The 26,277-nt window shown below is 46.6% G+C and overlaps 1 protein-coding gene across 9 annotated transcripts; it reads right to left on the bottom strand.

Moving 5' to 3' along the window:
- Positions 1–563: 563 nt before the first annotated feature.
- Positions 564–24,925, bottom strand: LOC128344290 (major histocompatibility complex class I-related gene protein-like). Of its 9 annotated transcripts, none has more exons than XM_053294148.1 (9): positions 24,793–24,906; positions 23,804–24,211; positions 16,095–16,222; positions 15,205–15,480; positions 13,013–13,288; positions 8,988–9,272; positions 7,554–7,643; positions 4,866–4,899; positions 564–3,029 (listed from the first exon to the last, which is right to left on the bottom strand). In XM_053294148.1, the coding sequence occupies exons 3-9, from the start codon at positions 16,162–16,164 to the stop codon at positions 3,011–3,013; spliced, it is 1,050 nt and encodes a 349-aa protein (XP_053150123.1). In that variant the 5' UTR covers positions 16,165–16,222; positions 23,804–24,211; positions 24,793–24,906; the 3' UTR covers positions 564–3,010. The 9 variants fall into 9 exon arrangements, 7 of the variants coding, with proteins under 7 accessions (XP_053150123.1, XP_053150124.1, XP_053150120.1 ...); XM_053294149.1 differs by lacking the exons at positions 23,804–24,211; positions 24,793–24,906 and adding exons at positions 20,437–20,944; positions 23,464–23,559; XM_053294145.1 differs by lacking the exon at positions 23,804–24,211 and having other exon boundaries at positions 24,793–24,925.
- Between the last annotated feature and the right edge of the window lie 1,352 nt (positions 24,926–26,277).

Genomic DNA, 26,277 nt, shown 5'->3' with positions numbered 1-26,277 from the left:
CCATCAGGCCACAATCCCACCAGAGATCAAGCAACATCCCCAGAGAGCAGCTGCATTTCTGAGGAGGTCCACACAGAACTCGGGAAGGCAGTGTCATATACCATCACACCTATATTTCAGCTAAATTTGGTAGCTGTTTGCTTTCAAAAGATGAAAAGAAGTTAAAAGCAAACCCAAAAGGAGGCATTTTGTGTATTTTTTATGTAAAGGTCCTGTTTTTGCTGAGAGTAGCACTTGTTATTTTGCATTCCATGCATGGTCTTCCTTTGTACCCCCTAGTCAAGGGGGGTACCAGGCTCCCACCTTATCCCGCCGCCCTGAGCTCCCAACTTATTTCCCCTTCCCTCTCCCGGCCCCATGTCTTTGCTGCAGAAGGACTGAATGAGCATGATGAAAAACAAAACATTCTCAGCATGCCCTTCTTGTTTCTCTGCAAATAATATCACAGACTCCTCACACATTGTGACATCACCTACCTCCCAAGTGCAGGAGGGGGGGGCAACATCAATTGGGTTAGGAGCAATTGGTCCATAGCAAAAGATCACTACCAGGCACAAATGTGAGTAAGTTAAAGCTCTTTATTAATCAGAGGTTTTACCACTCATGAGTCAATTCCTCCATTTCACAGTCTTTAAAGACACCCTGTTTTTCATAGAATCTGGATCCCATCTTTTGAAGAAGATCCAGGGAAGTGCTGCTCCAGACTCTTTGGGCAGAGAGGTTGCAAAGTCACACCCTTCCTCTGGTCCAAGTTTCACCCAGGTTCTCAACACGACTGCCAAAAGGCCCTACATATGTCTCCTTGGCAGGTTTCCTGGTTGCAGTGCAAGCCTCTCTGAATGTATTCCTGCCGAGGGAGAAGTCTCTGCTTGTCTGCTTCCCTCTCTTTTCTCCTACCTTCCTCTCCTTCCTCCCTCTCTTCCTTCTCCAGCTACACCCTTTCTTCATTTGCTCTCTTTCTCTCCAGGTGGATTCCTCCTAAGACGCTTCTCATACCTGTAGCTGGTTGCAGCATTTGGGCTCAGCGGGGTCCTGCCTTCCAAGCTCTGGGCTTAGCTGCTTGTTCCTTCAATCAGTCTGCCTGGCCCTCCGGATGGAGCTCAGCCTCACACACACGCAGACACTTTCACACGCACACTTGTGTGCACCTATTTCCCTAGCTCAGGAGCTTTTTATTAAACCCAGACAGCGACTACAATCACCTCATAGGATTCATCCAGCATCAGTAGTAAAGCGTGAAGAACAAGCCGTCACCCTTCCAATGGGCCTCCCTCCTTCAGAGGCCCAGGGACAATTACAGCTTATCTATGCCATGGCAGGATGCCCCTTGTAAAAAATCAATGCTTTATTGAAGTTTTAGTACAGCAAGAGGGCCCCTGAGATCCTGCCCCCCAACCCCCATGTACAATTCTCTGTGCTAAAGTTACAAAGGCTCATATAACATATAGAACATAGGAAGCTGTCATATACTGAGTCAGACCATTGGTCCATCTAGCTCAGTATTGTCTTCACAGACTGGCAGCAGCTTCTCCAAGGTTGCAGGCAGGAGTCTCTCTCAGCCCTATCTTGCAGATGCTGCCAGGGAGGGAACTTGGAACCTCGATGCTCTTCCCAGAGTGGCCCTATCCCCTGAGGGGAATATCTTACAGTGCTCACACTTGTAGTCTCCCTTTCATATGCAACCAGGGTAGACCCTGCTTAGCTAAGGGGACAAGTCATGCTTGCTACCACAAGACCAGCTCTCCTCTCCACTGTACCATGCAGTGGTACAGGAGTGTAGAAGTCATGACAGGATACTAGTTGCACCAAGATACTAGCTGCATAAATGTGAAAGTCAAAGTGATCATATCACTCATCTGGATGGTTTTCCAAGACTGGAGAACACATCTTTTGGCTATTAATAAAGACCTGGTGACCCATTGGCTTTGATCCTCTTAGAACTCAGATGGAGGAAGAAGAGACCAAGGATGAATAAAGTCTCTGATACTCTGAGGTCCAACAGAAGGAAAATTCCTAGGGTTGGTAAAGGTAAAGTGTGCCATCAAGTTGATTTCAACTCCTGGCACCCACAGAGCCCTGTGTTTTCTTTGGTAGAATACAGGAAGAATTTACCACTGCCTCTTCCCACGCAGTATGAGATAATGTCTCAGCATCTTCCTATATTGCTGCTGCCCGATTAGAGTACCAGCGGGGGATTCGAACTGGCAACCTTCTGCTTGTTAGTCAAGCATTTCCCCACTGCGCCACTTAAGGTGACTCAGGGATAGATACTTCACTCCAAAAAGGCTGAATCACCCTACAATGCCATATAAAAATGGACCAAGTATGTGTCACCATATCGCCAGCACAAATCTGAACTGTTTATTCCCAATGATTAACATGATGTGCAGTCTAAGAGAGCCCTGAGGCTCAATGTGGAGCTGTAATGAAGCCAGCGGCTGTAGGAGCAGCGTTACTATATTTGTCCCCATAGTCACAAACGGGGATAAGGGTGGTAATGCTGCAGTCGCCAAGTTCTAAAAGCATCAGGGATTATCTTGTGGCTTTGCTGCAGCCCCGTGTGGAGCCTTAAGGCTCTGTTAGGCTGTGCATCAAGTTAGCCAACATTCTGGGTCTTACTGGAGTCCAATATTATTTATTTATTTATTCATTCATTCATTCAATTTCTAGACTGCCATTACAGAATAGCTCAGAGTGGTTCACAAATATCACAAAACAGTTAAAATCAATCAATGATCGGGAACAAAGATTTTAAAATACAATAAAACAGCTAAAAATATATATATAACAATTCAAAACCTTATTAAAACCCGATACATTAAAAACTCTTTAAAACAATTAAAAAACCCTAGAAGGCCAGGCCAAACAGGTAGGTCTTTAGGGCTCTCCTAAATGCCAATAAAGAATTCAAATTACGGGTTTCTGTCCTTAGAATTTGACCTTAGAAATATGCCCTTAGAATTTTTTGAGTTGGACATGCGTTTCCTCCACACTTGCCCTGGAGAAGCTGTCAGGCATCTGTTTGCGTCCTGCAAAAAAGAGAAAAGGGAGGGAGTTAATATTGCTGGGTGGATTGCAGGGAAAGCCTCCCCCATCTTCCCAAACGCCCGTCTTTCTTTCTTTCTTTCTTTCTTTCTTTCTTTCTTTCTTTCTCCCTCTCTCTCATTCTCTCTCTCACACACACCCTTCCTTCTCCATCAAATCTGATCATGTGCAGCATTACCCACAAGCCATGAAATCAATCCACCATATAGAACCGATACAGAACTTCAGGCCTTGAACTGAGTGTGTAGACAGATTTGCATGGGTGGAGGCAGCCTTTCAGCCGACCACCTCAGACACAGGGTACCACACTGTTCTTATGGGCTTTAAAACTCAATGCTAGCCCTTTGCATGGGAACCAGAAAGGAATAAGCCAAACAAAACTGGGGCTGTGCACTTGACACAACTCACACCCTGTTAACAATGTGGCCACTGTGCTTTGCACCCATTGACGTTTCCAGATGCTCTTAGAGGCAGCCCCACATACAGTAATCAAGTCTGGATGTGTCTTGAGCACGAACAAACACTGATCTACTTTTTGCCAAGGAGGGTTGGCGCAAAAGCCTAACCAGATGGCAACAGACTATTGTTGCCACCTGCACATCCAAGCGCAGCGGCAGTTGCAGGTGAGCCCCCAAGCTGAGCCTGCAGAGGGAGGGCAGTGGCCTTCAGAACCGGCTGTGTGCCTATCCTCAGGCCAGCAGAAGTCCCAGCCAACAGAACTTTGTCCACTTGGTCTGGATTGAGCTTCAGTTTCTTCAAAATCATCCAGGCTATTTCCAACTTCAGGGCACTGATTTAGGTTCTCCACCCCTCCCCCAGAGGTCAGGTGGAAAATAGATACAGGCTGAGTATCCCTTATCCGGACTGCTTGGGACCAGAAGTGTTCCGGATTTCGGATTTTCCCGGATTTTGGAATATTTGCATAATGAGATATCTTGTACTGTACCCTGTACTGTACTTTTACCAAACAGAGCAGGCACCAACAGAGCGCCAAAACAGATGCTAACAGAGCAGGCGCCAAACTGAGCAGGGAGTGGGGGGGGCGGCCTTTCGCTTTTCCCTCTAGTGCTAAAGCGAGAACATCAAGGACATTAAAAAGCTTCATAATAAAAAACAGAGACACAACTATAGAGAATTGCAGAGAAAACCCCTGTCACTAACAGCCTTCTGAAATAAGTAAGTTTTGACTGAATGTTTAAAAGCAGCAAAATTGGGAATCTGCGAGCGAGTGAGCTGAGGTGTTTTGGTGTTGTTGTTTTTTTTACAGCGTGGTGTCCAGATTTTGGAGCATTCCAGATTTCAGATGTCTGGATAAGGGATGCTCAACCTGTTTAGGGAAGGAAGAGAACAGAGAGGCAGAGAGGGATCCCGCATTCCCAGATCACTACACCAGGGAAGGAGAACATAGGAAGCTGCCTCATGCTGAGTCAGATCATTGCTCCAATCATCTAGTATAGTCAGTATTATCTACTAGTGTTGCAGGCAGGAGTCTTTCCTAGCTCTACTTAGATATGCTGGCAGGGACTGAACCTGGGATATTCTGCCCCATCCCCTAAGGGGAATATTTAATGGCAGACCGTGCTCACATGTAGTCACCCATCCAAAGGCAAACCAAGGTGAACCCTGCTTAGCCAAGGGGGCAATTCATGCTCACTACCGCAAGACCAGCTTTTCTCCCCAAGAAGAGGAAAGCTGGTCTTTGCCATCACCAGCCCCTTCATCCCTTCAGGACAAACGTAATGCCTGGACATCCACATCTCTACCCCCTTGGCTTTCCACCCCAGGGTGGTTCTGTGCTGGATGAACAAACTGTCACTCACCTGGTGCTGGTTATGTAGCCACCTTGAGGTATTTCTGCAGAGAGAGAATCAGCGAGTCAGGGTTCAAAGTCACTCCCATCCCGTCCCACCTTCTGGAGTGAGGTAGGACTCTCAGATCTTCAACCCTCCCAAGCAGATGCTCCTCCAGTCTCTTCCTAACAGCCTCCCAGGAAGGAGATCCCAGAATCCTTCCAGGCAACTCTTATTAGGAAACTCAAGAAGTCTATCTGGATATCAACCTGCTTTGTTCCACTGCAACAACCCTGGAGGACAACCAAGATCACCCTCAGAAGAAGTGGATGGGGTGCCTGGTGTTAATGGTACTGCTCTCGGGTGATTGGCAAAACATGCCTAAATGCATTCGGGCTTGTGTGGGGGAATTAGCGAGCTAGAGTGGAGCCGTGCCACATCAGAATACATTTGTGCAATGTTCTGGCACCGCCCCTCAGGGTGCCCCTGCCAAACAAGGTGAGGTGGTTGGCTACCAGGGAGAGGGCCTTTTCAGTGGTTTCACCTTGTTTATGGAATAGCCTCCGCAGTGAGGTTCGCCTGGCTTCATCACACTTTGTTTTTTAGATGACAGTTAAAGACCTTTTTGTTCACATCGGCCATTTAAATTTAGGTTTTTGAATTTGGTTTTTAAGATTTGTTCTGATTTCTAACTAATTTAAAAATGAGTTTTTAAGCGGCTTTGTATTGTATTTTGTATTTTCTATTTAGCTTTTTTTGGTCTGTTATGATTTAATGTGTTATGTGGGGTTTTTTGTATGTTTTAATTCTCTGCTGTGAGCCACCCAGAGAACAATTTGTTATGGGGTGGCTAACAAATAAAGCTTATTTATTGTTGTTGTTAAAAAAAAGAATTAATTAAGGCAATACTATTACTAAAATACAGAGATTAACCAGGTAGCTTGCAAAGAGGCAATTTGGGCTTGGTGTTTGAATTAGATTAACTCCAGGCTGGCTAGAGAAAGAAGGCTTTTGGAGAAACAGGTTTTTGGGTTTAGGAAAGAACAAGGATTGGGAGAAGCCCAGAGGGGTGCAGTGGTTATTACACTACCTCACTCCTTCCTTCTAGTGGCGAAAGGACCCTCATGACTCAGGTGCAACCGAAGGACCTCTTTCCTCAGGAATGGATGGGAACTGGGAGGTAGCAGTTGGAACCAAACGCCATTCAGGGGTTAGGCTGCAGGTACATCCAAAAAGGGTCTGGTCTCATGTAGCAGAGAGGCGTGCCAGACAGATCAGGCCAGAGAAGAAGGCTGATCTGGAGGCTGAGAGCAAGAATGGCGCAAAGAGCAAGACGCAGCCAGATGTTACGGCTGGTGTCCAGTCAATCGCCCAAAGAGTGGGTGACTCCAAGGTGTAGAGACCGAAGGAAGCACACTGGTTCATGAAACCAGTGCTAGTTATAGCCCAATATGTGCTATGGGGCAAAATACCAGCTGCTCCTCCTTCGTGAGGAGGGAAATTCCAGTGAATTGCAAAAGGATTCATTGTCTTTGCGAGTTGTGCTTGCTAAAGCACAATGGCGTGAACGATCAAGGCATGTTAAGAGTGGAAACTACAAGCTTGTGGTCCCAGACATAAGCAGAGAGGCTTCTGGGAGCCTGCAGAACGGCAGTGCTGGCAACAGTGGACGCTCCTGAAAGAGAGCGGAGCTGAAATGCCTCTTGCCCATCCAGGGAAAGTGGCAGAGAACACTCCAAGCCTCAGAGTGGCCGAGTCAGGAATGACTACCTAGTCAGGAAACTCAGGAATCTGAAGCTTGGAGGGGTTGCTTGCAGACCACAGAAAAACACTTGGCCTGTTGTTCTGCTTTCAAGAGCAGCTTGATCTGAAGAAATCAGCAAGTGAAATCTTTCACAGCATCAGGATAAGCATTTCCCCCAGTTAATCTTGGGAGATCAAACTGGCACTAAATACACAGCTAAAGGAGCCAGTTGGAAAATTGGCTTAAAGCTGAGAGCTGTTGGGAAAGAGCAGAGTGGATCAAGCAAGCCCACTCCATGACCCAGAATCAGAGCAACATCTACACCCCCACAAGAGTCAGCTAGGTGTGGCACACTGGTCAAATGCCTCCCTCTTCTTTGACATCGGTCAACTACAGTCAAAGATTCTATGAAGCCAGGATGCTGATGATGCTTGAAGACCTTCCTTTCTTCCCCCTGAGCACAACTGCCTTTAAAAACACTGGACCATCATTTGTCCTGACCCAGTTCTTTTGGCCAGTCCAATCTCCAACCCTTGGGCAAGCTTCTTTGGACCAGGCACTTGTGCAGCTCTTCAAGCACTGGTGAGGGTGCCCTCAATGGCTGGTCTCATTTAGTAGCTTAGTGGCTGCATTTTAAATACACTGCAGTCTCCAAGCACAGCCCCACATAGCAATGCATTGCAGTACTCTAATCTGGAGGATACCAGAGCAGGAATAACTGTGGGCGGCTTTTCTTGTTTACTCCAGTGTGTGAAGATTGTCTCTAAAGCATTGGGTCAGCTAATGATTAAGCAACACATGTCTAAAATGCCTATTACACAGCGGGAGGTACTACAAGTTGGGTTTTTGGGGGGGGGTGGGGGTCCCAATACCAGAGTCACAATGCCCATGTCATTAGCACTTGCTCAGTGAGAACTGACCACAGCCTAACATGCTCACATATGGCCCAGCAAATGCATTCACACTCCTCTTACTGAAATAGAAGATTGTCCCAACTGCAATCAGAACAGCCAAAGTCCCCAAGGTGACTCCAAGAATGACTCCCACATGGGACCGTCCTGTGGCTAAAATTGGGAAAAGAGCAAAATTATTAAAGGGCATCACAATTATCCTGTGTTACGGGGAGGCTTGTACAGGTTTGGAACATTTGTATGTGGCTGAAATGTGGGGGAAGTGACAGCCAGGCTAAAATGGGTGGAGGGGGGAGAGAAGAGAGGCAAGGGACATCAGCTGCCATCATCTGTTGGCGGTCACATCTAATTGGAAAGTTTTGCAAGAGTCTCTGTAGATGAGGAGTTATAGGGAGGGCAGGCTCTCTTCCCTCTATAGAGATAGTTCACATAATAGGCTCTGGGTGCAAAAACTGAGAATAGTTTAAGGTTCAGCCTTCTCTGTAATGGCCCCAATATTGTTGAATGTTCACCAAAGTCATAAGAACAGCCCTGTTGGATCAGGCCCAAGGCTCATCTAGTCCAGCATCCTGTTTTGCATGTTGGCCAACCAGATGCCGCTGGAAGCCACAGGCAAGAGTTGAGGGCATGCCCTCAATGCTGCTGTTACTCCCCTGCAACTGGTAGGGGCACCCGTTGCCCATGGCTCAGTATCATCAGCCATGGCATCCTCCAGGACTGCCTAACCAGGTGGAGGCTGCTGGCTTCCAGGTTTTTTCTAGGCACAATTTGAAGTGCCAGTTTTTTCCCTTTAGAGTCCTGAATGTTTTGGGCCTGGCTCTCTGATGGGCCAACTTATTCCATATAGGCCTTCCCACTCACTGAGCTCATCTGGAGAACCCCCTTCCTGTATTTCCCCACTATCCAAAGTGTAATTGGTGTTGGGGACCCAGGACGGGGACTTTTTGTGGCTGCAGCCAGGCTGTGGAACTCTCCACACAAAGAACCTGCCTGGTCCTTGCAATCTCCATCTTTAGGATGGATGGTAGAAAACCTCCTTTTTTCTGCCGGCCTATGACTTAACTTATGTCTTAATGGAACTGTGAGTGCTGTGGTTCCTGTTATTTTTATGGATGATTTTATTGTTCATTGTTAACAACATAATTAATAGATGTCCTTGTAGCCTGCTTTGAATGTCATGAGTAAAAAAGGCAGCTTTTTGTGCACCTGTATGTTCATATAGCCAATAGATAGCCTGACTATGTAAATGCTTGCTTCTCCTCTGCAGAGACCGAGCCTCTGCTCTTCTGTCTTACCTCTTCTGCGGTCAGAAGAGGATCCCCACTTCCTTGCTTTGCACCCAAAAGGACAGACAGGGCCCTACTTTGTGTTGTGATGCTGCCTGGCGGGGGGAGGGCGGGTGAGTCCTTTTGAGTCCTTTCTTCTTCCCTGGAGGAACATTCTTCTCCAGAAACTGCAGAAGAACCAGCCCCCTCTCCCTCCTCAACAATGTCTAACCAGGCTCTTCCCAGGCCAAGTCCAGAGGCTCCGGCAGGCCGTCATGTTCCACGTGGCACCGGAAGTGGTCCCTCTCCTTGGGGTCAATCTGGATGCTCAGCCAGGTGTGGTATGTCCCATCCGAGTTGGGGCTGACAAACCCACGAAACGTGTCCTGCTCCCAGACTTCCCCGTCCTTCCTCCAGGTGGCATCAATCTCCTTGGGGTAGAAGCCATAGACCCGGCAGATCAGGGTCTCCCAGCCATCATAGCCTGCCTTGCGTCTCACCTTCACTACTGGGGGCTCTGCAAAAAGGACAACATGGAGATTCTCAGGTGGTTGGCAGGACGGGTGCTTTGCTTTTGGAGCAACAAAATGCCCTCATGAGGACACCCATAGACCTATAGGCTTTTAATGATATAAAATAGTAAGATAGGGTGTGTATCACACATGTGATTATGTTAGAGTGGAAAAGGAACATAAAGCAGCATGAAACCATGAGACTGGGACACAAAATACTGGGAAAGGAGGCAACTCCTTATGAGTAACTTAATCTGGTTGTAAACCAGTGTCTTGGGTAGTCCATCTCATAATGGTAACATTTAAATGTGTGTATGCATGTGCGTGCGGGTGCGTGCACACACACACTCTGACACTTAAGTGTTACAGTTAGGGTGAGAGGCAATTACAGTCACTGGCTCACATCCAGACTAAGTTATTTGTAAGCAGTCTTACTGAAATTGGACAAGTTCATTTATCCCATTAATTTAAAAGGGAGTACTCTGAACTAGTTTTTCTGAGGGGCCAGGTATCCTCTGAAATGCAGGAAAGGACCTTGCCCTTAGAGGAGAAATCTAATTTGGAGTGGGGAAGAGGGAGGGGGGGGGAGGAAAGATTGTGCCATCGAGCTGGTGTCGACTCCTGGTGACCACAGAGCCATGTGGTTTTCTTGGTAGAACACAGGAGGGGTTTACCATTGCCTCCTCCTGCACAGTGTGAGATGAAGCCTTTCAGCACCTTCCTATATCGCTGCTGCCTGATATAGGTGTTTCCCATAGTCTGGGAAACACAGAAGAGCGGATTTGAACTGACAGCCTCTTGCTCCCTAGGCAAGTTGCTTCCTCTCTGTGCCATGAGGTGGCTTGGGGAAGAGAGGTGGGCTTCATTTAGAGCAGAAACAAAGCAATGCAGCACAAGTGCAGGCTTCCATGCTCAGGGAGTAGTTTTCTTATCATCTGGGACAGGGATGGCTATGCAGCCCCTTCCCCCGCTGCTTTATGGAATGGTCCAGCCCAGCTCAAAATCAAGGAAGTGCCTGCTCTGAGCTTTGCTTCTCAGGCCAGACTGATCCCTGCAGTTGAATCATGGGTGCAACTATGATTAGACAAGGGGAGACAGTCGTCTGGAGGCCCACTGCCTTGAAGGGCCCACCAGAGACATGTCACATGACCCCCGATTGCCCGCCTACCCAACCCCAAGGCCCCTCAGCCAGCCCTGGCTAGTAATCTAAGCAGCCAGACTGCAAGCTGCTAGAGAGCTCCTTCTCGCCCCGCCTCTCAGCTGATTGGCGGGTGAGCAGGACTTCCAGAGAGGCTTCGTGCAGGCCTCCCTGAAGCCTGAAGGCAGGCAGCAAGGAGGCAGGCAGAGTGGCCATTGCTGGCTGCCTTTTACCCACCACAGTTCTCTGCAGACCCTCTGCCTAGCACAGAGCAGCCTTTGGCTACTTAGTAATGGAGGAGGTATTATGTGAATTCCTTTTTGTGGTTACCACCACGCACCCACCGCCCTGGATATATAGAGATCTGCTTGCCATAGGGCTTTGATATGTGGGCGGTGGGGGGGAGAGAGAGACTGAGAAGTCTCTAAATATTTGAAACAGACTGGAAAATTTGCTGGCTTTTTAAAAAAGCTATCTAAAAAGTCCTATAAGTGGCTTGTTTCATGGCAGAAAACTACAAAAACTTCTGGAACAAAGAAATGTTTATTTATTTATTTATTTATTTAATCATTCATTCATTCATATATGCACTTATGTTCAAGTTGTTTTACAGTCTAGAAGGTCTGCGTGAGAACTGTGAAGTATGTGTTGTGCTTTTATTTTATTTTATTTTTCTTTAGAAATGCCAAGCTGGTTGGACATGTCCAAAAACCTCACTCACACTATTTATACTGTATGTCATCAGTCAGTATGATTCTGTAATGACATGAAATGTTAAGGAGGCCCTGCACATGCTGATTTGCCCCCCAGCCCCACACCCCACTAGGGATGACCCTGCATCTGAGCACCTGCAGAGAGTGGTTTTTATCTCAGTACAGTGAGAGACCACAACCAGCCCTACTTCCACACTGGAGAGCAGGGAGAATGACTTTTAAGACAGACGAGGGTGTAACTTCAGCGGCTCCTTGAGCCCCGGCATGTCTCATCTATCTTAAAATTTTACCAAGAAGAGGCAGATTCCTGATTCTCCCCCCTCCTTTTTCTCCTGAGGAATGGTGCTATTTTTTGCTCTTTTCTCTCTTTCTCCCCACCTATCTTCCTTGCTTCAGTGGGACTTACTGGTCTCCTATAGGGAGCAAAATATGCTGGGAGCACAAATTAGTTTAGTTTGCTTTACATCCCTGAGCATGTGCAATCCTATATGCACTTACCAGGGAGGGATCTCAGACAGTTGAATGCAATGGAGTTTATTTTTAAGTAGACATGCTTTCCTTGCTAGAAAGTCCTTTAGGTTTCAATGAAATGTACTTCCAGCTAAATGTGGTTAGATTTGCTGCCTGAGGCTGCAATTCTCCACACACGTACCTGGGACTTTTACACACAGCAGGCTTTACTGCAAGTTTACTGGGAGGCTTTACTGCAAAATTGAAGTTGCCCCAAAGAACCAAAGCAAAATAGTGTGTGTGTTTTTTTACTCCAGATATAAATCAGGCTACAGTGGAAAACCTGAATTGCATGTGAACTGCTCCCCAATAACTCATAGGGACTTCAGGGTAAATCTGGCCAACATGTGAATGTAGCACCTCCATTCCAGAGGAGAGGTGTGTTAAAGGGCTTTAAAAGCCCCGTGTGAAAAACCTCCTGGAATCAAATTTTACTGAATTTGTTTAGAATTCTGAGAAAACATACATAGGCTCACACTGCATGGTTGAAAGTCTCCTTTGCTAATCTGCAGCGAGGGGGCCATTTTAATAATTAGTGTTTCTAGTATGTTCTAGGCATTAAAAGTAGCACAAATATATAGTATTCACTGTATATCACTATATATTGTGAAGTATGCATGAGTGTATTCAGTGAAATGTATTTCCAGGCAGCATACTTATTTCAAAATATCAGACATAAATCTTTGGGGGCCTGAGGTGTGCAGAGGCCCTGGACTTTGCGGGGGGGGGGGGGCATTTTAAAATCTCATCTCTGGGCCAAAGCCAACCTTGCTACGCCCCTGAGTAGAATGAGGTAAAGGTAAAGTATGCCGTCAAGTTGATTTTGACTCCTGGTGCCCACAGAGCTCTGTGGCTTTCTTTGGTAGAATACAGGAGAGGTTTACCATTGCCTCCTCCCGCACAGTGTGATGCCTTTCAGCATTTTCCTATTTTGCTGCTTCCCAATATAGAACCTGCGAGGATTTGAAGTAGCAACCTTCTGCTTGTTAGTTAAGCATTTCCCCGCTGTGCTACTTATGGTGGTAGGAGCTAACAGTGTGCCACTTTACAAGGTGTGTGTGTGTGTGTGTGTGTGTGTATAATCTTTTTTGAATGCTTCCCCATGTTTAAAAAATATCTCAGTGCAAGCCAACACCTAGTACATGGGGGGTGGAGAAGAGTTCTAACCAAAGTACTTTCCTTGATATACTAATTTTCTATCATGCAGGGAATTTTTACATGTAGGGATAGTACAAAATATGATCCCCACAACTGTAGTATAAAGTGGCACAGCCTACACTGCTTCCTTATCAACATGCAGCTCAGGTGTAGGGTTCACACAGGAGCAATTTCGGAGAATGGAGGAATTGTGCACCCCCCACCCACCCCAATTTGCTATCCTTACCGTTCTTTGACAGAGCTTCCTTCCCGTACTCCAAGAACTTTTGCAGCTCCTCAACACATTGATTCTCCAGGTGGAACTTAATGATCTGGGAACGGGCCAAGTCAGTGTTCAACTTCCTCTGGGCCATTTGTGCTTGGGTATCGGCTGCTGTCCAGGTGAGGGTCTCCTTGTCAAAGCTGATGAAGTCTCTTCCATTGTAGCCATACTGGTAATACCCCACGCTCCTCCCATCCTCAGGCAGCTCACAGCCGATCACGCTCTGCAGAATGTGATGCCCTAGAAGAGAGACAAAGGAGTAGAGCAGAGCAGAGTAAGATGCATTTCCCTCTTCTCTTTCCCTTCCACCACCACCACCCCCGCCACTCTCTCATCACAAAGGAGCATAGGCAGCTGCCTTATACTGAGTCAGAACTTTGGTCAGACCATCTAGCTCAGTATTGTCTATATTGACTCTCCCAGGCTGCAGGCAGATCTTTCCCAGACCTACCTGGAGATGCTGCCAGGGACTGAATCTGAGACCTTCTACATTCAAAGCAGATTCTCTACCACTGAGCTACAGCCCCATCCCCTCAGGGGAATATCTTACCACAGACAGTGCTCACATGTAGTCACCCATCCAAATAAAAATGAAACCAAACCCTGCTTAGCAAAGGGGCCTATTTATGCTTGCTACGAAATGCTTGACTTACAAGCAGAGGGTTGCCAGTTCAAATGCCCGCTGGTACTATATCAGGCAGCAGTGATCTAGGAAGATGCTGAAAGGTATCTTATACTGCGTGGGAGGAGGCAATGGTAAATCCCTCCTGTATTCTACCAAAGAAAACCACAAGGCTCTGTGGGCGCCAGGAATCGAAATCGACTGATGGCACACTTTACCTTTTACTGCAAGACCAACTCTCCACCCCATGTATGCCTGTAGGCTAGTGACTAATTAAAGTTCTGGTAGCCAGGAAAAGGTGCTGCTTTAAGCCACACCAGAAAGAGAGGCCTTTGCTGATGGAAGGCTGCAATTCAAATCATTCGCCAGCATCCTGACTGCACACTTATGGAAGGATGTTGCTTGGGCAGGTCCCTCTACATAGAGTGCTTGCATTCCAGACTAGCATTGCACTAGAATAATGCTGGTGGACTAGGTTAAGGACACTGTGCAAGAAAGTGGTTCAAGGAATGGGCTCTCTCCAGGAGTAAGAGGTTTATCATCTCTGGGGGTTGTGTGCCCCCCCCCCACCTTCTGTGCATTTTCCTAATGCAGGTCTCCTCTGGCTCCCAAGAAAGTGAATCAGATGTGCTTCCTCCCCCATCTTGGAGATGGAAAGTGGGACAGACAAGGAGAGGGAAGATGTTATTTCCCTGTGTAATTTGCATTGAGCAAGTGCCAAGGAAGGCTGAAGGCATGTGGGAAGGGGGTGGGGGTGGTGGCAGCAGTTGCTGCCTTGTGGGGCAGTTCTTACTCCACCTGCCCCAGGCACCTGACCTTGCCTCTTGAGGTGGAAGAAAAGGAAAGGGATGGTGCCACTGTTACCTCTAAGGTGTGCACAAACCGGCGCTCACAAGTTTTTGGATGTCTGCTCAGTTCATTTTAGATCCCGCTCAGGTTGAATCAGGAAGGCCCCACTCTGAATACACATGCACACACACTGCCCTGATACTGCCACCCAGAACAAAATTCATTCCGCACAGAGATTTAAACAATTAGAGGGACCACTGGATGGTGCTGCCCTCTTCTTCTCCCCTGCAGGCGGGGAGCCTGACCGCCGATGGCTCGTGTGCAGCCGCAGCCCCACTGACCCCGCCCCCCGTGTCTGATATCAGACGTGGGGGGCGTGGTCTGGCTCCCGAACGGAGCCTTGAGGCTTCGTTCGGGAGTTGTTGTTCAACTCCCGAAGGAGCTGCGCGCCCCCGCTCAGGAGCTAAGCCAGCACCCCTGCGTCTGACGTCAGATGCAGGGAGCATGTCGGGGCCATGAGGCGCAGCCCCTGATTGGGCGTGGCCCAGGTTCTTTGAACTCATTGGCCCAATGGTGGCTCAGCCCCTCCTCCCCTGCTTCATTTGTCATGCAGTTTGTATGTGTAGATTTGACCTCTCCAATGAAAAATGCTCCTGGGAAGCTCCTTGCTTCCCTCCTCCTTAGCAGCCTCTCCCTTGGGAGGGGAGAACACAGGGCATCTGTGTCTCTCCAGCCTTCCACTCACCTCCACTCTGGTTGTAGTACTTCTGCAGGTTCATCAGGTCCCCTTTGAACCGTCGCTCACCAATCAGGGCCCGCTGGGTGAGCGAGTCCCAGTACTGAGGACTGTCCTCTTCTAAGTTCTTCATCCAGGAGGCTCGAGGCACAATCCTTCTTGTGTTGCTATCATAGAAACTAGCAAGATAGCCATCCAGATTCGCCACACTGAATAATTTGGGCTGCTCCTGGCCAGGCTCCAAGGCTGATGTGTAAATGAAGAGCAAGGAGTGTGTGATAGAGCCTAGAAAAGAAAGAGGGGAGAGGTATGAGGCCTGCAATTGTGGGCACCCCCAGACCATCTTGTGGTCGCTTCATGATACTCTCAATGAAAGCAGAAAAAGGTTCCTTCCCCCTCTTTCCCCAAGATAGGATAGGGCGACCTGCAGCAGCCACCCACGAGCGCTAGAATAAAGGTCTGGAATATTTCAGGGACCAAAATGGTAGCAGCCTAATTTTTATGGTATGTAAATTGATTGCTAATTATGCAAGTAAAACATACTAATTGGGGAATGCTTTACCATTGTTTTGTGTTTGCTCCCATTAGCACATACCACAAGAAGGAGCACACGAAGTTCTCTGGCTATTTGAAAGCCTCAGGAAAGAAAAAGCACTCATTCATTCACCCATTCTCTGTTCGAGGCTGAAACTAGTCCTTGGTTCCTAGTTCCTTATTCAATGCAGAGCTTCAGGAGCAGTCTGCATAAGGACTCTTCTCTGCTCTGAATAACCCCCCCTAAATATCTGCCTCCCCCTTTTTGCATGCTGAGAAAATGCATGTCATCGATACATCTCCCAGTCAAAATTCTTCACTCATCCTTGAAAGCAGGGGTAAGTTCTGCCTCAAGAGGTACTCACCATCACAGTCTGCCTGAAACAAGAGGAGAGCTCTACCCAGAAGCAAGAGGCACCACCAGACCAGTCCCATCTCTGCTAGATTTCAGAAGACTTCTTTCACATTCACTGCAGTCCCAGATTGGAACCACCTATGGGAAAAACCAGAAGAAGACCTGGGATTTGATCAATGGGGAACTAACCAATAGGAAAATACAGGATTAGTCTAATAGCCTCGGAAGAGCTTTTGGCTGAAACACTGTATGTCTGACAAAGAGAAATTTATACAGAAATTGAAAGAAATATTTTTCAAGAAAGTATCTTTGTCTTCTATAACTTTATTATAACATCTGTTTCTCTGGTATCCCATGCTAGTCCCTGTACGTATGAATGTATTTACCTATCACAGTTTTATATTTACAGATTATGGAGTCTCATGGCAGATTACACAAGTCAACCATTATTATAACAAAATTAAAACTGTTAAAGCCTAACTCGAAGCCTGATTAAACAGGGGTGTGTTTTGAGAGCTTCTTAGAAGCCTCCAGAGATGATAAACCTCTTACTCCTGGAGAGAGCCCATTCCAAAGCCCAGGGTGGCCACAGAGAAGCCCCAACCCTGAGTTGCTGCCAGACAGCCTGGCAGGAGCTGTGGGCGGATCTACCCAGATGACCTTAACCAGCGGTGCTGGCGGGGTTCATGCAGAAGAAGGTATTCTCTGAAATATCTCAGGCCTAACTACTATGATGACGGAGAATATCTACATACTGCTTTTCAACAGAAGTCCCCAAAGCAGTATACACAGAGAAATAAATGAATAAATGAGATGGATCCCTGTCCCCAAAGGGCTCAAAACCAACATAAGATAGACACCAGCAACAGCCACTGGAGGGATACTGCTGTGCTGGGGATGGATAGGGCCAGTTGCTCTCCCCTTGCTCAATAAAGAGTATCACCACTTTAAATATACCAGTACCTCCCTTTTACTCACAGGTGCTCCGGTTAAGCATCCATAAAATCATATAACATTTCCAACACTTTCCAAGATAGCTTTTCCACCTACCGTGATTCCACACAATCACTTCTCCCTCCTACCTAGTTGTTTGCAACCACACAACCAAAATTTGGGAGCACACACAGCTTCCAAACCTGGGTAGGACACAGTTTTCGGTTGTGTGAATGACCTCACAGACTATCAGATAGAGTTTCCATTATGGCAGCTGAATTGATGGCTGTCATATTGACACTGGAATGGATCTGAGATTTAATATCCAAAAGGGTACTAATTTTATCTGATTCTTTGTCTGGCCTTTTAGCAATGCAGAATAGAGGTATATGTTGCAAGTCTATTTTGGAGAATGAGATTTAGTCATTAAATGCTGGATTACAAGCTATGGTTAGTTTTTCTAAGGTTAGGGTTTTTTTTTAATATTCTAGCCCATATTCATTCATTCATTTCATTTCATTTATATACTGCTCTTCCTAAAGTGGCTCAGAGCAGTTTACATTAAAATAAAATAAAAACACATGATTTTATTTATTTATTTTTTTATTGTTAAATTTATACCCCACCTTTCATTAAGAAAATCCCAAGGCGGCTCACAATAAAATCTAAAAACATGATTATAAACAAGCCACATTAAAATATTGAGCTAAAAAGTATAAAAACAAATCTGATTTTTTAAATAAATTAAACACAAGCATAAAAACAGTACAAAATACAAGAAGCAGAGGAGACAATCATATAAAAGCCTACGTAAAAAGCCATGATTTGACACGCTTTCTAAAAACTGTGATGGAGACCAAGGAGCAGATACCCACCGGGAGAGCATTCCAGAGTCTATAATAAAAAAACATTTAAACCATATTAAAACTCATGAAAATTAGATATCATTAAAAGCCAGGTAAAAAGATGGGTCTTTAAGGCTGGGTGACCTTTGGCAATGGTGGTATTGTTTGGCATGTGGGTGTCTTTTGGCAATGAGGTAGCAGATCTAGCAGCTTAAAAAGCATTGGGGCATGGAACTATTGACATTAGGATTCCTTTGACTCCTCCTGAAGTTAAAAGCTGGGTCAAACAAAAATTTGAAGAAGAATGGCAGACACATTTGGAGGAGGGTATTATCTGGAAAAGGGTTTACTCCTTTTGCATTTGCACTGTGCATTACGTAGGAACCTGTTTCTTATCAGCAGGGCCATCCTTAAGGCAGGCAGGGCGACCAGGGCAATCACCCTGGGCTGGAGCAGCCTGCCCTCCAAAATGTACCATCCCCTGCTCCAACCGGCCTGTAGCTGCAGGAGCCACAGGCAGACTTGCCTGCTAGGACAGGCTCCCTGCAGGAAGCTACTTCAGCCCCCCCGAGATGGGACTCGGTCTCCTGCTCGGAAGTAGAAGGTCTTGTAAGACAATTTTAAAAAGGCAGAGCCCCTGGAACCGATTATATTACTACAGAGGTGATTCTGTCTAACCTAGACTGGTGGGTTCCAGTTTTAGCCTCACTGTTCACGTATATCGATAATACGGCAAAAATTCCACCACATTGGGGAGTGGCGATAATAGTCCCAATATACAAAAAAGGTAGACGGAGTGATCCTGCAAATTATAGGCCTATAAGTCTCCTGAGTGTGATTAGTAAAATTTATGCTAAACACTTAGCAATTAAGCTGGTGGATTGGATTGAGGAAAATAACATTCTTGCAGTTGAACAGGCTGGCTTTCGAACAGGTCAATCTACTACAGAACATGCCCTGACCCTCCATTATCTTGTTGAAAAATATACAGCTAAGTCGGGTGCTGCACTTTATACTGCATTTATAGATCTGAAATTGGCGTTTGATTCCATATCAAGAGACAGGCTCTGGCAAAAACTAATAGATTTGGAAATTGATAAGAGATTACTATTATTAATTTATAAACTATATGAGAAGTCTCGATTGCGGGTCCGCTGTAACCAGTATGGTTATTTAACGTCAGATGTTCCAACTAGTAGAGGGGTAAAGCAGGGTTGCATTTTGGCACCTACTTTATTTAACATCTATATCAACTCAGTGGTGAGCTGTTTATCTGACATGTCTATGCACCCTCCAAAACTGGCACAGAAACACATTGCAGTCCTGCTGTATGCAGACGATATGATCCTTTTATCCCAGACGCCCATAGGACTACGTCGAGCATTAGCACAATTAAGTTTGTTTTGTAACGGAGAGATGACAGAGGTAAACCACCAAAAGACAAAAGTTCGGGTGTTTGCCAAACGGCCAAAGAGATATATTTGGCACATGAATGGGAATACAATTGAACAAGTTCAATCTTATAAATACTTAGGTGTTGTATTCCACTCATCTGGTTCCCGTATTGCGCATCAAAAACATATTATTCAGAGCGCCCAATTATCAATTAATCTAATCAAATCATTTTATTTCTCACGGGGAGCTTTGTACATCCCTGTTGCAATAAAATTACTATTGGCCAAAGTGTATCCTCAGATAATGTATGGTGCACAATTGGGCCCATTTAGTAATTTTGCTCCATTAGAAACGCTTCAAGCTAAGTTCATAAGAACTATATTACAGCTGCCGTGTTGTGTCCCAAATACTGTTATTAGAAGGGAGGTGGGTCTGGTTAGATTTGAATCATGCTATTGGAGATCTATCATACTTTACTGGTTAAAATTGGTTTTCACGAAAGTCGGCTTAGTACATTTAATTTTGGAAGACTCCTTTAAATCCAAATGGAATTTGGCAATTACAGAAAAATTACTATTATACGGATTCTCTCATGATGATTTTATCAGATTAGGTTTCGATCAGGCCAGAAGAGAAATTGTGCAACGTATCCATGACGTGGAGTTGCAAATGGAACATGCAAAGTTACTGAGTAGCATTTACATAGGTAGTCAGTGTACCGAGCTCAAGCCTGCTACATATTTAAGTAGCATCTTAATTCCAAAATTTAGACGAGCTCTAACACTTGCCCGTGTAAATGCTCTCCCAACAGCTGTGCTCCATGGGAGATTCCAGGGTATACCATACTCATCAAGATTATGCCCTTGTGGATCTGGTAACGTTGAAACAACTGCTCACGTTTTACTGCACTGTGAATATTACAGAGACATAAGACGCCAACAAATTGCCCCACTTCTGATTAATTTTCCGGGTCGTGGAGAGGATTTTTATTTAAACTATTTGCTCACTAATCCTAATTCGGATGTTATTCATATCGTGGCCAAATATTGTTATATAATATGCCAAATGCGTATAAATGTAGTCTGATTTTATATTATCATCTTATTATTATTATTATCATCATTATTATTTTAACATTGTTGTATTGCTGGTCTACGACCGAAATAAAGTTTTACTTACTTCAGCCTCCTCCAGGCTCTCAGCTGTTCAGTGAGTGTGCGGGGCTTCCGGAGGCCTCTCTGCAAGTGCAGGCTGCTCTGAAGCTCTCCCCAGGGCCCAGTCCCTGACCCTGCCTGAAGTTCTCCAGCCTGGACTGGAGGAAGAGTGGCCAGTGCTGGCTGCCTACCAGAGCTCAGTACACACCCGCAGGGTGCCATTCATATTTCCAATGCCTCATTTCGAATTTAATTGCTGTGATGTAGTGTTATAACATTGTATATCCGGTGTAAAAAAGTTGTTTTGGGGGGTTGTTAAGTTTTCACAAGACTGCTCCTCCTTCTGGGCGTTGTTAAGTTTTCACAAGACTGCTCCTCCTTCTGGGCGTTGTTAAGTTTTCACAAGACTGCTCCTCCTTCTGGGCGTTGTTAAGTTTTCACAAGACTGCTCCTCCTTCTGGGCGCTGTTAAGTTTTCACAAGACTGCTCCTCCTTCTGGGCGCTTTGCTATGTATGTTCTGAATGCAATTTGCCTGGACAGAAGCATTTTGCCACTGTTGAACAGCTAAGCTAGAAAGCACCCTAGTGAAAATGGGGCTATATCTTCATTTATTTATTTATTTATTTAATAAATGCAATATGCTCAAGTTGGTTTGCAGTCCAGAATATCTGAGTGAGAAATATGAAGCAAGGGACATGTGTTGTGCTTTTAATTTTCCCCCTTACAAATGCACTTTATGTCCAAGCTGGTTGGACATGTCCCAAAACCTCACTCACACCATTTACACAGTATGTCATCATTCAGTATGATTTTGTTATCATATGAAATGTTAAGGGGGCCCTGCACATGCTGAGTTGCCCCAACCCCACAGGGACGGCCCTGCTTCTAGGTAGATTTTATTCTGACTAGTGTGTGTTTTGTTGTGGAAACAGAGCTGACAAGGTATTTGTGTGCTATAGGCAAAGTTTGAAAAATTCCATTCCCAATGGAATGGTGGTGCACATTTTACCTCTCAAAACCAGTTCCTGTGCCGATTCCTGACTTCCGGCCGAGATTCTCCACTCAAACTGTCACTAAGATTTGAAGGTGGGTGAAGAATCTCAGGCAAAAGTTGGGGGGAAGTCAGGAAATGGCACAGGAACTAGGGGTTGTCAGGTTCAGAAGACACGCCTACCATAAAAACAGCAGGGCCTTGCTATCCCTTCCTGCCATAAACAGCATTTTATGTTTCAAGAGAAGCAGGCAGCTCATGCATACATTTCAGGCTGTAGGATCAGTGAATTACTGTTGAAAGGAGGGCAGAGTTCTTCTTTTGCTCTGTAGCTATGTCTGTCTGTCTTTTGCAAAGGTTTGGGTAACTCCCCTCCCCAACACTGCAAACTGCCAAACATCCGTGCAGTGTGGTGCACCATAAGGCTCTGAGACTTAATTCAAGTGATGTGACTTGAAGCATCACAAAATATGTGCCATGGAGGAAGAACATAAGAACATAAGAACAGCTCTGCTGGATCAGGCCCAAGGCACATCCTAGTCCAGCATCCTGTTTCGCACAGTGGCCCACCAGATGCTGCTGGAAGCCACAGGCAGGAGTTGAGGGCCTGGCCTCTCTCTTGCTGCTACTCCCCTGCAACTGGTTCTCAGAGCCATCTTGCCTTGGAGACTGGAGGTGGCCCACCGACAAGTAGCCATTGATGGACCTCTCCTCCATTAAGTTATCCAAACCCCTCTTAAAGCCATCCAGGTTGTTGGCTGTCACCACGTCCTGTGGTAGAGAGTTCCACAAGTGGATCACGCGTTGTGTGAAAAAGTACTTCCATTTGCTGGTCCTAGACCTCCTGGCAACCAATTTCATGGAGTGACCCCTGGTTCTAGTGTTGTGTGAGAGGGAAAAGAATTTCTCTCTCTCCACTTTCTCCACACCGTGCATGATTTTATAGACCTCTATCATGTCTCCCCGCAGTCGTCTTTTTTCTAAACTAAAAAGCCCCAGGTGTTGAAGTCTTGCCTCATAAGAAAGGTGCTCTAGGCCTCTGATCATCTTGGTTGCCCTCTTCTGCACCTTTTCCAGTTCTATAATGTCCTTTTTAAGATGTGGTGACCAGAATTGTACGCAGTACTCCAATTGTGGTGTACAGGAATGTACTATTAAATTAAAACTATCATTTGTTGCGTCCCTATGTGTGCTGCGCGCCCTGTGCCTTTCTTGCCTTCTCTGCCAGTCCCAGCTCAGAGTGTGAGAAACAGTCAATCACCTTCTTTAGGGTGGTTTGGCTTTTAGTCTAGAGAAGGAGGGTGTGTGTGTGTGTGTGTGTGTGTGTGTGTGTGTGTGTGTGTTTTATAGTGAGCTGCGAGGACTGAATATTGAGGTTCCAAGTTTAGAGGCTAAGTTTCATAAGAAGAAGATTCAGGGCTTGGTTGTGAAAGCACTGTGGAGGTTCCTATTGGACTGTATAATTGGTTTTAGCTGATGGTTTTCTCTATGGCCAGTTTACAGGGCCTTTTTGTGTGTGTGTGGGGGGGGTCTAATATGTGCCAGTTTTAAGCACAAGCTAAGTAAGTCACAGCGGAAGGCTTCACATTTTGAGGGGCCTCTGAATACCACACAATAACTAAATTTCAAGTTTTACATAACAGGCTGAGAAATAAACATGAAAGGTGGGGAAACCCTAGTACAGACATTATCATTCTGATATACTTTTTTGGCTTTACTATTATTTTCATTTTGAGTTTATAAATCTGTATATTATGTAAGTTACATCGACACTTTATTAGACAAGGGCCCAGTTTAGACTAACACACCCACCATCATGGTTACAGGCAGCATTCAACCGATTCAGGCGAACTCTGCTGTAATCGTGAGCAGCGCGGCAAGGGGAGTGAATGTGAAAGACACGCTGGGGCGGGGCTGCTTCTGACCCATTTTGTAATGCTATGGGGCCTTCTAAGCTTTTGCTTGACATAGCTTAGGGGGTCTCAGCATGTCATAATCCGTCCCTGGATCTTGCCACATCATTACTTCCTACAAGAAGAAGACAAGAAAGACCCCTATACCTGTTTTGAGTTTCCCCCAGTCACTCCTTCCTTCACCTTAGAAGAGAAAATGCAACCCCTTCCCTCGCACACCCAACTGTATTTGACTGGCAATGGAAGCGGCCCATTCCCAGCATACCAGAGGCGGGGAAGGATGTTCAGTGTTCACTCAGCTCTGCTCGGGGTTCTGCTCTGTGGGCTGCCTGCAAATCTATCTGCCCCGTTCTCCGCTTTTTGGATGCCTGCTTCCTAAGCAAAGACTCTGCATGCATTTCACAGCCAGCCCCGCTAAGCCCTGCTGCGTGACAAGTCCTCTCTCTGCTCACACAAACTCCAAAAATAGGAGCAAGCCCCACCCCACCTGCTGAGGATAGTACTACTTGTCAGATCAGTCTCCTGCCTCAACCGGGGATTTTTAGCTCCGGGCACAGACCCAGAAGGTGGCGCACTCTGAACCACGAAAGGGACCAAAGTCCCAAACAGGAAGACATCCCTGGTCCAGGATTGGCTGAGACTGAAATTTCCCACCAATAGGAAGAACTCTCGTAGTCTGTTGCTGGGCAGATGCCTCCCTGCAAGGAGACTGAAACGATAGTTGCTCTTTAGAGCGTGGGCGGCAGGCGAAAAGATTTTCAATTCAATTCTTTTTTGGAGTTTCTTTTTCCAGGAAAAGATTTCCAGTTCTCGCTTTGAACTTTGTAAGCAAACTTTCCTGTTGGATGATGGATGCCTGATGAAGAGTGCTGCGGGACTCTCGACAATTCTGCAACTTTCCATGAACAAAAAATTCAAGGGTCACACATTTATTATATATTTTGAAGAACTGCTTGGAGCGAAATGAACTCATACTTCCGGGTGACCTACAAAATACCCATTTTTGCACACACAACCCTGCCCCTAAGATAGCCCCGTTGCCCGCCTTTTTGCCTCGGTGGCAATGATGGGTTTTGCATTTCTAAGAAGCAAGGCGGAATATCGTACAATTCCAGAGGATCTCACGGCCGGCCGCGCCCACTAAGCGGACCGACGCTGTCACCTAAGGCGGCATGCTGCGGGTGGGACGGACAAGACAATCATTAATCATGGGCGGGAAGGGAGGACGCCCAGCCGGCCCCCTCGCAGCTGGGCGCGCCTGTAGCCATTTCATGTAGATGGCACCGCCGACGTCTGTCTGCCCATAGCACCCACCCACCGCCGGCTACGCCAGCCTGCTTAGTGCCAGCCGCAAAGTACATGCATCGCCAACGCGACAGGGCTAGTAGCCCCCAGAGCGCTGCTCCTGTCCTCCTCGCTCCAGCTCGGACTCTCTCCCTGTCAAAGCGGCGGGCGCGTGGCGGCCGCCTGACTCACCTCGAGCTAGTCCGAGAAGAAGCACCCGGGGCTGCCCAGTCTAGTCGGAGCGCAAAGCTATCATTGCCCTTCTGGGCTCAGCATGGCGGTGTGTGTGTCTACGTGCCAAGTAAGCGCGCCTCCTCCTAGTGGCACGGCAGCTCAGCCTTAGTCTGGCCGCTGGCGCCAGCCGGAAGGAGCGCCCTTCCTTAGGAACATAGGAAGCTGCCATAATACTGAGGCAGACCACTGGTCCATCTAGCTCAGTATCGTCTTCACAGACTGGCAGCGGCTTCTCCAAGGTTGCAGGCAGGAATCTCTCTGAGCCCTATCTTGGAGAAGCCAGGGAGGGATCTTGAAACCTTCTGCTCTTCCCAGAGCGGCTCCATCCCCTGAGGGGAATAGCTTGCAGTGCTCACACATCAAGTCTCCCATTCAGATGCAACCAGGGCAGACCCTGCTTAGCTATGGGGACAAGTCATGCTTGCTGCCACAAGACCAGCTCTCTTCTCCTTCCTTCCTTCTTACATTTATCTCCCACTCTTCCTCCAAGGAGCCCAGAGTGGTGTACATGGTTTGGTTGTGGTTTTTTTGTCCTCAGAACAAGCCCGTGAGGTAGGTTAGGCTAGGAGACATGTGACTGGCCCCGAGTCACTCCTTGAGTTCCATGGCTGAATGGGGATTTGAACTCAGGTCTCCCTGGCCGTGTGGAGGGAATAATCGCATTTGTAAACAGACACAAAAGGTATGGGGCCAGGTGAATGGGGTGCAGGTGCAGCTGGCCAGTTTGCAGTACTGTTTCTGCTGCTCCCACCCACCACAGGCAGTCCTAAAGCATTCTTGGGCATACATACACTCATGAAGAAAAGGAGGGGAGGCTGGAAAAAGGGTCCTCCGCCCTCCATTACCCCCACAGTTCCTTGTGACTAGTTTTATAGATATATAAATACCAATCCTTTTGTTCCAAATGTGTTTACTCCCTCTTCCTGCCTTTTAATCCCCCTAAACTGGATACCAATTATTAACCGGTTCTACTTCTTGATATGTATGTTTATATGCCACCCTCCGTCCGAAGATGCCAGGATAGTTTAAAAAAAAGATTTTAAAAATGCAGTTAAAAATTTAAGGCGAGCAGGAGACAGCTCTTTGATCAAAAGACTGGATAAAAAGGGCAGTTTTCACAACCTGGAATAAATTACTGAGAAGAAAGTCCATTGATTTTACTGGAGTTTACTTTTGAGTTCACACACATAGGAATCAGGATCAGCAGGGGTGTAGCTGTAATTAAACGGATGGGCTCAAAGAACCCAGCGCCCCCACCCCAAGCTCCTGTCCTGAGGGCCCCCCAGCTCCACCCCTCCCTATCTTCTTAATTATCTCTCTCGCTCCAAGAGACCAGAGAGAGGGGTGAAGTTGAACACAGGCCCTCTGTCCCCTTGCTACGACCCTGGATCCGAGGCAAGACTCTGGACTCTCTTTCCTTCCTCCCAGCCCCTCAGCAAAGCG

The sequence above is a fragment of the Hemicordylus capensis genome, chromosome 2, assembly GCF_027244095.1.
Source record: "Hemicordylus capensis ecotype Gifberg chromosome 2, rHemCap1.1.pri, whole genome shotgun sequence".
NCBI lineage: Eukaryota > Metazoa > Chordata > Lepidosauria > Squamata > Cordylidae > Hemicordylus > Hemicordylus capensis.
Note: the sequence above shows the minus strand (reverse complement) of the source record. Positions and strands in the feature narration are given on the sequence as shown.

Coding starts and splice junctions, on each gene's coding strand:
- LOC128344290 (XM_053294145.1), bottom strand. CDS start 16,164: ATGGGACTGGTCTGGTGGTGCCTCTTGCTTCTGGGTAGAGCTCTCCTC. Junction 13,289..15,204: donor GTACTACAACCAGAGTGGAG/GTGAGTGGAAGG, acceptor TCTCTCTTCTAG/GGCATCACATTCTGCAGAGC. Junction 9,273..13,012: donor GGAAGCTCTGTCAAAGAACG/GTAAGGATAGCA, acceptor TCCTTTTTGCAG/AGCCCCCAGTAGTGAAGGTG.